The sequence below is a fragment of the Macaca thibetana genome, chromosome 6 (genome assembly GCF_024542745.1).
Source record: "Macaca thibetana thibetana isolate TM-01 chromosome 6, ASM2454274v1, whole genome shotgun sequence".
NCBI lineage: Eukaryota > Metazoa > Chordata > Mammalia > Primates > Cercopithecidae > Macaca > Macaca thibetana.
In genome coordinates this window covers 106032781-106049507 of record NC_065583.1, presented here as the reverse complement: position 1 = coordinate 106049507, position 16727 = coordinate 106032781, and the positions used below count along the sequence as shown (strand labels likewise).

Here is a 16727-nt window from a genome sequence, read left to right as displayed (position 1 = left end):
CATTTACAGCATGTGACTGCACTGAATACTGTAGGCAATTTTAACATGATGGTAAGTATTTGTGAATCTAAACAGAAAAGGCACAGGAAAAATATGATATAAAGGATAAAAAACAGTATACTTGTATAGGGCACTTATGAATGGAGCTTGCAGGATTTGAAGTTCCTCTGGGTGAGTCAGTGAGTGAACAGTGAATGAATGTGAAGGCACAGGACATTACTGCACACCACTATAAACTTTTAAACACTGCATACTTAGGCTACACTAAATTTATTTAACAATGTTCCTTCTTCAATAATAACCTTAGCTTACTGTAACTTTTACTTTATGAACTTAATTTTTTAAACTTTTTGAGTCTTTTGTAGTAAGATAACTTAACACATAAACATACTGTACAGCAGCACAAAAATATTTTCTTTCTTTATACTGTATTCTACAAGCATTTTTCTACAATTTAAACTTTTTTGTTATAAACTAAGAGACAACACAAACATTAGCCTAGGCCTACACGGGGTCAGGATCATCAAGAAGTCACTAGGCAAGAGGAATTTTTCAGCTCCATTATCATATTATGGGACCACAGTTGTATATGTGGTCCATCACTGATGGAAATGTCGTTATGCAGTGTATAACTATACTTAATGGCTAAATTAAAGTCTAAACTGAACTCACAAAAAGCATACTACTTCTAAATACCACATCAGCATTAAAGACAGTGGAAATCAATGAATCGATGGGTTCATTGGACCCAAAGATTTCATTAATTGATTTTTTTGTACTAAAGAAAAAATGGGACTACAGATCCACCAGAATGACTAAGCCAGGTGCAGTGGCATGTGCTTGTAGTCCTGCTCATTCAGGAGGCTGAGGCAGGAGGATCACCCGAGCCCTGGAGTTCAAGGCTCAGTGTGCTAATGGCTGTGCCTGTGAATAGTCATTGCACTCCAGCCTGGACAACACAGTGAGACCCTGTCTCTCAAAAAAAGAAAGACTCTCCCCAAAATCAAACACCACCAACACCACACACACATACACACAGACACACACACACAATACCAAGTACAGTCAAGAGTGAACATCAACAACACCCATACACCCACACATCCCTAACAATACCAAGTGCTGTCAAGAATTAAAAGTAATTGGAATCCTCACCCATTGCTGGTAGAAATATTAATTTAATCACTTTGGAAAATCATTAGTATTCACTAAAGTTAAGCATATACCCCCATGGATAAATAAGTCTACTCCAAGGTATGAGAAATATACCTAAAGATATGCCCCAAGAACTCTCATACCAGTTTTATTCATGATAGCCAAAAAATGAAAAAAACCTAAATGTCCACCAACAGGAAAAGCGATAAGCAAATTGAAGTCATACAATAAAAAGTTATCATATAATAAAATACTGTATAGCAATAAAAAAGAATAAACTACTATTAAATATAACAACATGAATGACTCTCACAGCCAATGTTGAGGGAAAGAGAAGGCCTGACTCAAAAGTATATTGTATGATTCAATTTATATGTTGTCCCAGAACAGGCAAAACTAATCTATAATGACATAGGTTAAAACCATATGATCACCTCTTGGGGTGGTGCTATGATATGGAATAGGAAGGAGCATGAAGTTACCTTCTAGGGTGCTAGAAAAGTTACATATCTTGATCTGACTATGGTTAAAGGGGTGTATACAAACATTAAAAAAATCAAGTAGTATACTTAAGATTGGTACACTTCCTTCTATGTATGTAATACATTTTAAATGAATAAAACAAAAATGCACAGCACAGCAATAAAGACTTACAGGAAAATATTAAAGACTTACAGGAAAGTGAAAATGTCTGTAAAATTACACACCTGTAAGTCTAATAACGTAAGCAAATGTATCTTCAATGAACAGGTTATCTCTCCTTAACATTGTTAACCATAATTGCCTAATTTTAGAATTTTTGGTCTTCCTGGACATGACTGGCTAATAATTAAGTACACTTCTTCTACAGTAGAAAGGATTATTATTATAGGTAACCAATAAAAATCATCACTACAAAATAGTATTTTCAATTAGCTGAAAGAATCCTGGAACTGACATTATAAGTCTACATAAGAGTATAATATAGACAATTCTACTATTAAATAGTAGAATTTAATAGTAGCTGTTATTATCACCGATTTAATTGTTCTCATTAGATTTTAAGCCCCTAAAGAGACTATTTCCTGCTCATCACTGTTTTCCCATTCCTAGCTTAGAGTCAAGCACACAGCACCTGAATGAAACAATTTCGGTGAAACCATATTGCTATCATTGTACTTTCTTTCTCAATTCTAAGAATTACCTGAAAGACATATTTGTTGATAAACAACTTTCTCTATTCAAGGACTTTCTAGTCTTTAGTGTGTATATATATACACACACACACACTACATACAAAAGATTAGAAAATTCTTGAATAGAGTTGATTACCAATAAATACACACATACCCTGCATATATTTATATTTATATATATATATATGAACACACACATACTGTGTGTACACACATGTGCAAATACACACACACTTACATTCCATGTAAAATGTAACTGGGATCCAGTTATTTCAACCTTGAGAAAAAATTACAGTGGAAAAAGTTAATAAAATTTGACATCAGATAGATTTGTAAGAAGACTATAAAACACAGTAGTGTCCAGATTTTAACCAATACTGCCATATTTTCTGGCTGTTCTTTGGTGAAGAGTGTTGCATGGAGAAGCAATAAAAATAGTTTTTTTCTGCAGATCTTTGGTTTGCTCTGCTCATTGCTACCCAATAAAGAAAGGGAACTGGTAAGATAAACAATGCTGAAAGCAATCAAAAATCTATCTCCCCTTTTCAACATGGCAAATAAACTTGAATGCTAAAAAAATCAGGAAGTCGTGTTATATAACGTGCAAAGGTTTAAAAAAATTTATTTTAGGCAATGTGGTTAGAGTATTTGACCAAATAATACAATCTCTTAGTGAAGGAAAAAGAGACTAAAGAGAGAGAAAGTTGCCAAAAAGTTGGAAATAAGCTAGTCTGGAGAAGTTGAATGATACTCTTGAACCATCAGTCTAATGTATTCAGGCATCAGTCTAATGTTTTTCAACACATTGTTTTTTTGTGTGAACAGGGACTCTTCTAATAATTCAATTTGATACACACTGAGTACAGAGTTGAAATCTTCGAAGATATAATAGTCTGACTCCAGGATGATAATAAATTTTCTATACCTTAAAAGGATGTTTTCATTGCCTGTTTTAAAAGAAGACATATTCCTAATCAAAATGGCTTACTCTCACCTGCACTTGTGCATTCTGAACTGTTCTCTTTTCTTCTAAAACAAGGGAACCTTCCTAAACACATACTGCTAACACTGCTTTCCTCAGTGTCCTGATCAAATTCAAAGGCCTTCAAACTCTGCAAGCAATATAACTCAGAATGAATACGATTCTGGCTGATGTCTAATCTGGTATCCAGAGCTGATATATAAAAATAGAGAAAAATGCCTCTAACTCTGTTACTTTTCACCTTTTGACAAGCCTCTGGGCCTCAATTCCTTCTTCTATAAAATGATGGCATTGGACTGGAACTTTAAGGTATGTTTCAATTCTAATATTTTACTATGTTTCTAAAGCTGAATTATAAATAGAAGTTTTCCTACTTAACAAATCCACTGAGCCATACTTCACACTAGAAACTAAAGAGTCATACTGTAATATTATCAGTGCTGCAGTTTAAACAAAGGTGGGAAAATGTGAACATAGGGCAAATGCTCAAACAACATAATGTATGTGAAATGATATCAATGACCATGGAAAAAACACATGAGTATTATTGTAATAAGTAAATGTTTAACTTTGTAAATTGGCATATAAGTTAGTTCGTATGCCTTAAATGCAGTTTCATACATCATACACTTGAAGGTGGGTAATGTTAAATGGCTCAACACTTCTATTCCAAATCATTACTAACATCATCACAAAAACTTTTATAGCAAATCTTTCAAGAAAGCATACTGTATAGTAATTAAACAAGTAACTGGTGAATCTTGTTAGGCAAACGAGTTTAAGATGCCCATAAAGCTTCAGAGTACTAGTATCATCTGCTATTTCTATCAACCCAAGATTTTTCCCTAAGAAGTTAGCTTGGTTTACATATTCAAACAATACATAAAACTTAAAGTGTGATTATTTTTAAAAGAAAAAAAACCTTAGTCTTACCTTATCCAGTCTCTTCTGCCAGCTGTCCTCACGTTTAACCATTAGTTCAATACAATGAGAAAGTGTTGCAAGGATTCCAGCAGTAGTTGCTTTAAAAGTTATCGCTTCCCCTTTAAAGTCTATACCATTAATTCCTTTTGGTGTCACATGTGGAAATACTGAAAATGAAAGTTATTCACTGAAAATATTTCTAATGAAGAAATAATTCATCACAATTTAAGATTAGAAAATGTTTAGAAAATTAGCAAGTCAGAGCAGATTTTGGGATTTTAATTTTCCTCCTGTAGGCCAACATTTAAAAATCTCCTATGCAAGCTCTATGAGCAAAGAAGCTTTGTGGCAGCATATGTACTTTCAAGTCCTTTTTTTTTCTAGATTCTGTTTCCTGAAATTTATTTGCTGTGCTGCACCCAATTAATCAAATGGTAGGAGGAGCAATACTTTAACAATTACATTCTGACAGCTTAGAGTAGGACCTAATTATGGCAAGAACTACCTTATATTTTGAAAAACCTAGAACTTAAAAAATATCTGAAGATAAACTAAAGAACCTAATAAAATAATATACAATTTAAAAATAAACATACAAATTTAAATCAGGACCAATGCACTTACTTAAACTCAATGCCTTTTATGTTTCAATTTTATCATTTTAATTCATGGTTAGTTTTTGAATTAAACAAAAAATCTTAAAACTCAAAGATGCAAACAAGAAAGTGTAATATTCTATAGTTAATAAGAAATCATTTTAGTAGAATCCTTATAAATGAAATGACACTTTTGACTTTAAAAACTATTAGAGATATGACAGTAAAGGTATAACCCATTAAAGAACAAATTGTCAAACCTCATCAAAATGTAAAATTTCTGCTCTTGAAAATACTCTTAAGAGGATAAAGAGATAAGCCACAAACTGGGAGAAAATCTTGTGTGGCGTATGTTTAATAAAGGACTTCTATCCAGAATTATGAAGTAAACTCAAAGCTCACTAACAATGAACAACGGCCGGACGCGGTGGCTCACGCCTGTAATCCCAGCACTTTGGGAGGCCAAGGTGGGCGGATCACCTGAAGCTGGGAGTTTGAGACCAGCCTGACAAACATGCAGAAACTCCGTCTCCACTAAAAATACAAAATTAGCCGGGTGTGGTGGTGTATGCCTATAATCCCAGCTACTCAAGAGGCTGAAGCAGGAGAATCGCTTGAAACCAGGAGGCGGAGGGTGCAGTGAGCCGAGATCACCCCACTGCACTCCAGCCTGGGCAACAAGAGCAAAACTCCGTCTCAAAAAAAAAATAAAAAACAAAAAATAATAATAAACACCAACCCCAACATGAGCAAAAAATGTGAACACACACTTCACCGAAGAGAAGATATAAATGGCAAATAAAAACATGAAAAGATGCTTAATATCACTAGTTAGTATGGAAATGCAAATTAAAACCACAATGACATATCCCTACACACCTATTGGAATGACTGAAATTTGAAGACTGACCATATTAAGTGCCGGTGGGGATGTGGAGGAACTGGAACTCTCATATGTGGCTGGTAAAAAACAGTTCGGCAGTTTCTTTAAAAATTAAACACATATATATCTGCCATACGATTAGAACATTCTACTCCTAGGTATTTACCCAAAATAAATAAAATAAATTTCCATGAAAAGAACTGTATATGAATGCTCATAGCAGTTTTATTTGTAATAGTCAAAACTGTAACTGACCCAAATATCTACCAGTGAATGACTAGATACACAAACTATGGTATATCTATACAATAAAACACTACTGAGCAATGAGAAGAACTGATTGTGTTGATAGTTTTATGAAAATATCCAATTGTCAAATAATACACTTTAAATGGTATGTCAATTATATTTCAATAAAGCTTTTTTAAAGCTTGTATTTTCTTAATAAGAACAGACACGTACATCAACTCACCAGAATTGAGCGTGCAGAAATAAACACTCGCATTTATAGCCTATCAGTTTTTCACAAAGGTGCCAAGGGAAAAAAAAATTGTCCTTTCAGCAAATGATGTTGGGACAGCTGGACATCCATATGTAAATGTCACCATTATTACATAATGTCAGAATGTGATTTTTACCTACGTGTCTTGGAAGCTATTTTCACTTGGATTCCAGCAGTTCTATTGCTTTTATAAAAATTAATCAATCAGGTAATTATTCTTTGTGAGTTGTTACATAACTTCTGAAAGTATACTTTATCCAGCTGAGGGGAAAAATGTATTACTTACACTTTTCTTTATTGCCGTTGGTATTATGCAAGAAGTCGCCATCAGAACGCGTTGTAGGAAAGTCATCTTCATCATCTTCTACCACTAAATGAAATATATTTAAGGAAATTAGGATGAAAAGAAACAGAAATTAATGTCTATTCTTATGTTCAACTGAGTCATTTTACTCTGGATTCTGATTTTGTGAGTATGAAGTCTTACTCATCTTTGTATTTTCACTGGTAATCAAGGTATGCTCAATAAATATGTGGTGGAATGTCTTTAGATACATTATTTTTAAACCACATTCATTCTCATTTGTGTAAGGGAAGGTTACTGAGTTATGAATTATTTCACCCTGTAGTCTTCCTATATCTTGCTCCCTTACATGGGGCCATTTCAACTCTGTAACAGGACCAGAAGGACTGAGCAGGACTATAGAAGGTACCTTCTATGCAGAAGACACCTTAGCTTGCCTCTGAGAGTTCTTTTTTGTAGATGGAGTCTCACTCTGTCACCCAGGCTGGAGTGCAGTGGCATGGTCTCCGCTCACTGCAACCTCTGCCTCCCAGGTTCAAGCAATTCTCCTGTCTCAGTCTCCCAAGTAGCTAGGACTACAGGTGTGTGCCACCACAGCCAGCCAGTATTTTTGTATTTTTAGTAGAGAAGGGGTTTCACTATGTTGGCCAGGCTGGTCTCAAACTCCTGAACTCGTGATCTGCCCGCCTCAGCCCCCCGATGTGCTGGGATTATAGGCGTGAGTGACCGCACCCAGCCGAGAGTTCTTAAATATACTATTTCTGGATGTGCAGGGAAAATATAATGACTTGCAGATATCAATTTTCATTCATCCCAGTGTATATCTGTACCCAGACATCCCTTTTAGCTTCTCTAATTGCAGAAAAAACAGAATCTCTTTTGTTCTACTTTAACATACCTCTTTCTTCTACGTGCTATCCCTTCTACTACCTCACATACTTCAATTCTCTGTACTATGCATTCCAATCATAATGCAAATTCCTGCATCTTAGCTCCCAACATTATTTCCTGCTTTATCAAGCTTTTCACGGCTTCTTCTTCTTCTTGTTTGTGAGACAGTGTCTGGCTCTGTTGCCCAGGCTGGAGTGCAGTGGCACGATCTCAGCTCACTGCAACCTCCACCTCCCGGGTTTAAGCAATCCAGCCTCGCACACCACCAGCCCAGCTAATTTTTGTAGAGACGAGGTTTCACCATGTTGCCCAGGCCGGTTTCGAACTCCTGAGCTCAAGCAATCTGCCCACCTCTGACTCTAAAAATGCTGGGATTACAGGTGTAAGCCGCTGCACCCAGCCTACATGGCTCCTTTATCTATCTTTTGAGGAACTCCCTTTATAAAGAAGGAATCTACATTTTAAACTAATGTCTTACTTACTGCCTTTATCTTTTTACCTCAGGAGCACCATGGCTCTATAAGGAACATCTCATCTATCTTAGCTGTCTTTTTTATGGATGCAGAGCCCAATTTGAGACCTTATTTCCCTCCTTCGATTAAATGGTAGGAATCACCATAGAAAATCTTCTGTACTGCCATTTTCTAATTACTGGACTATTTCGTTTTTTAATAATCACTTGAAAATGTTGCCAATCATCTATAACAACTTTTACAAATCATAAACTGCTATTATCTATTAATACCTTGTATTCATTTCTACCTGGCTGTGATCTCAATATTCAATTCTTTTTCTTTTCCACTTCCATCATTCCTATAGACTTCAATATGAGCATACCTTGATTACCAGTGAAAATACAAAGATGAGTAAGATCTGATATGCTCAATAAATATGCTGTGGAATGTCTTTAGATACATTATTTTTAAACCATATTCAGATAAAAAACCATGCTGACCATCAGCTGAAGTTACAATACGACTATTCCTAAATTAGTCCCCTGGCATAATCCCATAAAGATGACCTTCAAGTACATTTTGAGATCCTTACTTCCCGGGGCCTTCTCAAATTTCCCTACTTTTTTTGCATCATATCAATGAAAAATTAAAGCAGTTTGTTACTCACTCTTCAATTCTACCTTCATGCATTATTTTCTACAGTAGCAGCAGATATTTTGTTTGCTCTAGATTTGACCTATTCTCCCAATTTGAAGGACTTGTTTTCTTGGAAAACTCAAAAGCCTTCTATATAGCATTTGTTTTCCGCTTTCTGCTGTGCTTTCCTTCTGCCTTCAGAAGGCTTGTTTATAATGCTAGCTCATAACTAGAGAGGGTATCCACGTATCAAGGAACTTTTGGTTATCTACCTATTAAGGAACTTTTAAAGAACAAAACCTTAATCTCTCTCTCTCCCCTTAACCCCTGAATATTCTGGTTTAGTTGAGACTACGGTGAAGGGTATGATACAATTATTTCTTTTTTAAAGCTTCCCGAGATGATTACAATATCAGCCAAACTACTATTTATTTTTGCCACCCAAATATTTCTCAGCCACCAGCACATTAAATCTTCCTCTACCCCTTTACCGTAACCCTCCACCCCCAAAACAGATACAGAATAGTTTTTTCAGGCTGGGCGTGGTGGCTCAAGCCTGTAATCCCAGCACTTTGGGAGGCCTAAGTGGGAGGATCACTTGACGTCAGGAGTTTGAGACCAGTCTGGGAAACAGCAAGACCTCATCTCTACAAAACAGCCCAGGAGTTGGAGACTGCAGCTATGAGTGCACCACTGCACTCCAGTCTGGGCGATAGAACAAGACCCTGTCTCAAAGGAAAAACAAAAACAAAAACAAAAGGTTTTTCAAAGGTTAACTACTGTTTAATAAAATCTGTTTTTATGGTTTGCTCCCATCTCTTTCTTGACGCCTATGCTGTATTTGACACTGCTCATGCTTACATGTCAAATTTCTACTTGACAAGACCAAACAGCCTTGATGATTCTCACATCTTGCTAACATGACCCTATATTATGTTCGTTTTAAAAATTAAATTTCCCTTTACTCTTTAGCTGTGGGCAAACTTCAAGTCTCCTTCCTCAGATATTTATCCTTCTACCCCATGGGCATTTATTCACTGTTATGACTCCAACTATTTTTATGCTAATGACTCCTTATTTTCCTGTGACTTCTTATACTAACACTAGGTTCACATCTCCTATACAATTTCTCTAAAGAAATGTCTATTACTAAAAGTAGTTCCATAAACAAACCAGCTATGCTAACATTGTTGATTAGCTTCTCTGTGCAGTTCTCTCGTCTATAAAAAGGGATTAATACTTATATCTACATAAGGTTATTATAAAATTATATTCAGATAATTAAAGTATTTAACATAGTACATGGGGAATACTATAAAACATTACAAAAATTAATCATGGTAACTCCCCTCTAATGGATTTCCTCTATTCTTCATGCTTATCTAGGGGCTCATTTACAGATGTTTACATTGCTACAATTGGTTACCACATAATTTTCCCCTATCTAAAGTCTTTCACCATTCTAATCTATGTTACAATTACCTACAATGATTAATGTTTTAAAAATATTAACTTCAACTTATATCCTTGCCTAAACAGTAACTTTTCAAATTACCAATGTGAACATTATTTTTTAGATTAAATCGCAACTGTTTCTGTGTTCAATATTCTCCACCTAATAGCCTACCAGCATCAAACAGCGATTTTCAGCTTTTTAAAGCTTTTTAAAAGATATTTTTAAGGCCAGTAATATATAAAAATGATGAAAATAAGCTAAAAGAGTGGACTTCCCTTTTTTTCCCCGAAAGAACTCCTTGTGCATCCTTGAGGCAACTTTACAGAACTCTTAGGGATATCTCACATGGTTTGAAACCATCATCCTAATACAAAGTTCCTCCATTCCAGTCACACTGGTCTCCCTTACCAACATTCAAGTCTGTTAGGCTAAATCCCACCTTTGGATCTTGTACATTTCTGCTTCCTGTCACCCCAGCAATAATCCAAATTAACTATATTAATAACAGCTATTATTTGAGTTTTTGCTTTTAAACACAGTGCTAACATATACATTATCATTTAATTCTCACAATCACAGGTGCTAGATATAATAACCATTTTATAGCTGAGGAAACAGGTGTTGAGAAATGTTGAGAAATCTACTTCAAGTCATTAAACAATAAATAGAAGAGTAAGATTAGAAGAAATTTTACTTTTAATGTGGTATATATGTATTGTTTTTAAAATTAAACAATGTGTTTAGGTAAGAGGTGATGTCTGCCACTTCTGTAATCCCCAGAGTATCTAGACTTAAAATGTTAATTAAATCTTACTGAATGATATACATAAAGACAGACAGTGATTCTTAAAATTATTTAAGTCATAAACTTAGTTTTAATAATTTAATGACAGTATATCCACAGAGATCCTTTAAACTCAGGTCAGCAACTCTGCTCTGCCAAGTAGGAAATTATGGTCCATGTCCTTATACCCAGCATATATTCTTAAAAACATCAGTATTTCAGGCTTAGCAGGTGGCTCACGCTTGTAAGCAGATTGCTTGAGCTCAGGAGTCTGAGACCAGCCTGGGCAACATGGCAAAACCCTGTCTCTACAAAAAATACAACAATTAGCTGGGTGTGGTGGTGCACGCCCGTAGTCCTAACCACTTGGGGAAGCTGAGGTGGGAGGACTGCTTGGGCCTGGGGGGTGGAGGTTGCAGTGAGCCGAGATTGTGCCACTGCACTCCAGCCTGGGTGACAGAGGGAGACCATGTCTCAAATAAAAATCAAAGGATCAATCAATCAGTTGGTATCTCATAAATAACATTTGTAGGGAAATCAATTGTTATGGGCTGAATTGTGTCTCAGAAATTCATATGTTGAAGTCCTTAATCTCCAGTACCTTAGAATATGGCTATTTGGAGCCAAGGTTTGTAAAGCAGTAATTAAGTTAAAATGGGGTCATTAGGATGGGCACTAATCCACTATAACTGTACAATATGCAGAGGAAATTTGGACATAGATACATACAAAGGGAAAGATGATGATGTGAAGATATAGGGAGAAGCTGGCTACCTATAAGCCAAGAAGAGAGGCCTGGAACAGGTTTTTCCCTCATGGCCCTCTGAAGAAACCAACCCTGCCAATACCTTTATCTCAGAACTGTGAGAAAATAAATCTGTTGTTTAAGCCACCCAGTCTGTGGTACTTTGATATGGCAGCCGTAGCAAACTAATACATCAGTCTACATTTTGCTGTTTATTTAAACATGTAGCAGAAAAGATTCAGTGTAATGTCTAATATTTTTTAAGTCATCTACACAACCTGGTTATCACTGCATCCCAACTTCTACTTTTTCACCATCACTTTTGTCCTTCTAATACTATACACTATTGGTATGGACCATTAAGATAAACACTGGCCGGGCGCAGTGGCTCACACCTGTAATCCCAGCACTTTGGGAGGCCGAGGCGGGCGGATCATTTGAAGTCGGGAGTTCGAGACCAGCCTGACCAACATGGAGAAACTCTGTCTTTACTAAAAATACAAAATTGGCCAGGTGTGGTGGAACATGCCTATAATCCCAGCTACCAGGGAGGCTGAGGCAGAAGAATCGCTTGAGTCTGGGAGGCGGAGGTTGCGGTGAGCCGAGATTGTGCCATTGCACTCCAGCCTAGGCAACAAGAATGAAACTCCGTCAAAAAAAAAAAAAAAAAAAAGATAAACAAGGCATCATATTCTATATGTGCCCTGTTTTTGTTTAAAGGACTACTTGCAAGTATAATAAAGCTAATCTGTAACATTTAAATTGATTAAAAGGTATTCTTTTTTAATGAAGGAGAAACAGAAGTTCAGGTGTTTTTTATTTTTAGAGGGGGAAAAAGTCACACATTAACGAACCAAAACCTTTAATAAAAGTTTTTATATTAACAAATAGAAAGGACTTCAAGGCCAGGCGCAATAGCTCAAGCCTGTAATTCCAGTACTTTGGGCAGGTGAGGTGGGAGAATCCCTTGAGGCTGGGAGTTTAAAGACCAGCCTGGGCCACATAGCAAGACCTCGTCTCTACAAAAAATTTAAAAATTAACCAGATGTGATGGTATATGCCTGTAGTCCTAGCCAGTTGGGAGGTTGAGGTAGGAGGATCATTTGAGCCCAGGAGTTTGAGGTCACAGGGCGCTATGAACATTCCACTGCACTCTGGCTTGGGCAACAGAAGGAGACTGTCTACAAAATAAATAAATAAACAAACAAATAAATAAAAACAGAAAATAACTTCCAGGCTACTAAATGTACACAAAATTGAGAAACTTTAAAAGGAATACAGATTTCTGCTTCTGTTCGAGATGAAATAACCAGGATTGAATTTACTCTCTAGCATAAAAGTAAAAACTGGACAAAATATATGAAACAATGCTTTTCAAGACACTGGCTATCAGGCAAAAAAGGACAGTGATCCTTAATAGTTGGGGAACAAATGAAGTGAACTCTATGTCTGCTCTAGCTCATTGTTTTAGGAGTTTCCAAACTGTACAGTAAGGACAGGAAACCCAGGAGGAGCCTTCTGGATTCCCTGAAATGAGACGAAGCTGAGCACCCAGAGACAAAGGCAACTAGCAATAGTTCACAAGGCAGAGTACTGGAGAGGAGAGAACTGGACAGACAGAGAACACTGGAGAATGGCAGAAGGCTACCCCTGAGTACTCTGCAGAGTACTGATAGCACATGCAAGTGAGCAAACTATAAAGGCAAGGGATAGAACCTTCTTAAAGGATTCCAAGAAACAGCACTTGAAGCTTACATGGGAGCAGGGAAAATTATCTGCTTTATAATGCAGACTGGAAAACCTTGTAATTCACAGGGAATTGGTGAGAACTCAGAAGATTCTTGCCTCAGGAGTGAGGACAAAGAAATACATTATTGGAAGGTTCTGATACTACACATAAAGTGGTATATTACTTGAAGGTAGACTGAGGTAAGTTAAATATGCAAACTATAAACCTTAAAGTAGCCAATAAAATAATAAAACCATGAGTTATAGCTAAGAAGCCAACAAAGGAGATAAAGTGGAATTTTATATATATATAAAAACTTCATCCAAAGGCGGCAGAAAAAGGGAATATAGAATAGACAAAAAGAACTTGGATCCAGATCAAACACATTTAATAAGAAAGAGAAATGAAACCATGTCAAGCCACTTACTTATACTGGGAATGAACTTAGTCCTATTTGGTAATAATGGTAAAGTAGTTCACAATAAATTAAGTGAAAAGCTGAAGAACAATGTTGACATCAGCAGCATTTTCAGCACTAACAAAGGAAAGTTAAACTATAAACCTAACACTAAAAGTTAATTGAAGATATCTTGTTTCTTTTAAATAAAAACAATAAAATTATTTTTAAATGTATATACAATTATTATTTTGGTTTCTATTACTGATTTCTTCTTCTATGAGAAAAAGGGTAGAGAAAGGGAGAGATTGAGAGAGAGAGGAGGCCAAGCGCAGTGGCTCACACCTGTAATCCCAGCACTTTGGACGGCCGAGGTGGACAGATCACGAGGTCAGGAGATTAAGACCATTCTGGCCAATACGGTGAAACCCAGTCTCTACTAAAAATACAAAAATTAGCTGGGCATGGTGGTGCGTGCCTGTAATCCCAGCTACTTGGGAGGCTGAGGCAGGAGAATCGCGTGAACCAGGGAGTCGGAGGTTGCAGTGAGCTGAGATCACGCCACTGCACTCCAGCCTGGTGACAGAGCGAGACTCCGTCTCAGAAAAAAAAAAAGAGAGAGAGAGAGGAAAAGACAAAAAGAAAGGAAAGGGGAGAAAAAGAGAAACGAGAGGAAGAAGGAGAAAGAGATCAACTGGCTGATTTCAGACCTGAAGGATTTAACATATACTTATCTCCTCTAAGACTCATCATGGGGTAAATTTATCAGACATAATAATAATGTGAAATGCTCTGTATTACCAAGATGATACCATTTTTTAATGGAATAAAGAGTATCATTTGAAAATCTCTGCCTGGTGTAGTGGCTCACACCTATAATTCCAGCACTTTGGGAGGCCAAGGTGGGAAGACTATTTGAGGCCAGGAGTTTAAGACCAACCTGACCAACATAGTGAGACCTCCATCTCTATAAAAAATAGAAAAATAAATTAGCTGGGTGTGGTGACGCACACCTGTAGTCCTAGCTACTTGGGTGGCTGAGGTAGGAGGATTGCTTGAGGCCAAGAGTTCGAGGCTGCAGTAAGCTATGATCGTGCCACTGCACTCCAGCCTGGGCTATAGAATGAGACCATGTCTCAACAAAAAATAAATAAATAAAATAAAGGTCTTCAATGGCATCTGGTATGGATGATCAAAATGAATTAGTATGTGTAACTGAAGTACCCAAATTACAAGGACACTGAAATCTGTTTCACTGGGGGTTTGCACCAAAAAATGACTATAGATACCTTTATCACTTAAAGACATTACCCTTTGAGATCAAGAGGCTTTTAATCCATTCATTTTCCAAGTAAAAATAGTGGTAATAGCCTAATTAACCTTTATCCCTTTGAAGTTCATCCTTAGAGACAGCATCAGCACAGGCATCAAAGTACTTCTGTAGCGTGTCAACTTGTCTACATAAGATGTCTCTAAATGTTTCCATTTCAGCCAACTTCTCACGTAAACTGTGGCCTTTCTGCAAAACACAAAATAGGGAGATGTAATTCAAGTAAAACAAAACTGGATTTTATTTGGTCCTATGGTATTTCATCAACTTTTAAGGTCTGCACCTTATAACTGAGGGCATGGGATAAGGAGAGCTGTCTAGTTCAATATAATACTTCTAGGAATAGGCTTGAAACTGACTAATCTATTGGCTTGATAGTGATAAGTCACTTAGGAGTGATAACCTTGCAAGTGATATCACTTATAAAAAAGCCTTATTTTTTATAGAAAATAAGAAAGTAGTAACACCTGACAGTTTGCAAATATAACATTTGATATTTTCAAATTAAACAAAATTGTGAGGAACAACTGTGAAAGACTTTGAAATGGGCAAAAATATTACTAGTGTCCTTTCAAAGTAATGGTGAGCTGTCATTTATGGTACCCTTGGGAAAGTACTGTTTGATCATACAGACACTTTTGCCTTTCACTGCATTTGAGCTATTTTACAACTCTTCTAGTAAAAAACTGAGTAGTATAAATAATTCTTGTTCATAGAGATGCAAATGAATTTTGTCTGGTGCAGAAGCACTGATTATTAATCTGTGGATATTGACCAGTTTTGCACACATTTGCAAATCGTTTCAGTTCTTCAGATTTTCCTTTGAACCAGTTTTTTTATGTTTTACCTAATAAATGAATGAAATAAAATCAGTGACGTGTTCATTTGTATGAGTTATTATTTTATACCTTAAGTTTTTCTTTAATAAGTTCAAATAAATTATATTATTAAAAAGCTTGTTCAAAAATTATCAAGTATATTCTGTTCACAACATCCAATACTAAGCTCAATTTATGTTGCTTTAACTTAAGGCATCCATTAACTATACACCTTGAATGAAGAGGTGGATGTTGCAGAGTAGCCACTTGCTCCAGACACCAGGGACACCATTGAGCCATGTCGACGCAAGCTGGATTCAGATCCATATCCAGATTCAGTCTAAAAAAAAGGTAAACTATGTGAAAAGAATTTAAATAAAAAATACTTGAGAAAACAAAAGGTTTTCTATGAATTAACAAGGTTATTATAACAATAATTGGCAGTTTGGGTACATATAAAATATATAGTCAATCCACTGACATAAGCAATGCCTTTCAATTCCTAAATGCCATTTAATTTAGAAATTTATGGAATACCTACTATGTGCTGGGCTAGTGGTCACAAAGACTGTTTAATAATAGGAAAACTAAAGTAGTCAAGTTCATAGACAGAAAGTAGAATAGCTGTTACCAGAAGCAGGGAAAAGAAGAACGGGTAGTTATTATTTAATGGACACAGAGTTTCAGCTGGGGAAGATAAAAAAGTTCTGAAGATGGATGATGGTGATGGTTGAACAATAGTGTGAATGTACTTAATACCACAGAACTGTATACTTAATAGTGGTAAAAATGGTAAATTTTACGTATTCTCACCTATTCTTAACACAACACAATTACAGCATTTACTACTCACAATAGTTTGTGTTTTGTTATTACTACTGGACTTGGATCTTTTTGGAAGCAGCTTGTATCTTTTTGATCTTTGTAACCACCTCGACAGTTGAAGGCACAAAGTTTCCAATTTT

The 16727-nt window shown here is 36.2% G+C and overlaps 1 protein-coding gene across 4 annotated transcripts in view; it reads right to left on the bottom strand.

Annotated features, from left to right (window-relative positions):
- CERT1 (ceramide transporter 1) overlaps positions 1 to 16727 on the bottom strand; it is a 148796-nt gene that overhangs the window by 44576 nt on the left and 87493 nt on the right. For all 4 annotated transcript variants that reach the window (XM_050794468.1, XM_050794466.1, XM_050794465.1 and 1 more), the window contains 4 exons: positions 15995 to 16102; positions 14995 to 15133; positions 6504 to 6587; positions 4246 to 4403 (listed from right to left, as the gene is read on the bottom strand). In XM_050794468.1, the coding sequence (XP_050650425.1) occupies positions 4246 to 4403; positions 6504 to 6587; positions 14995 to 15133; positions 15995 to 16102 (489 nt within the window). The remainder of the gene's footprint in view (positions 1 to 4245; positions 4404 to 6503; positions 6588 to 14994; positions 15134 to 15994; positions 16103 to 16727) is intronic.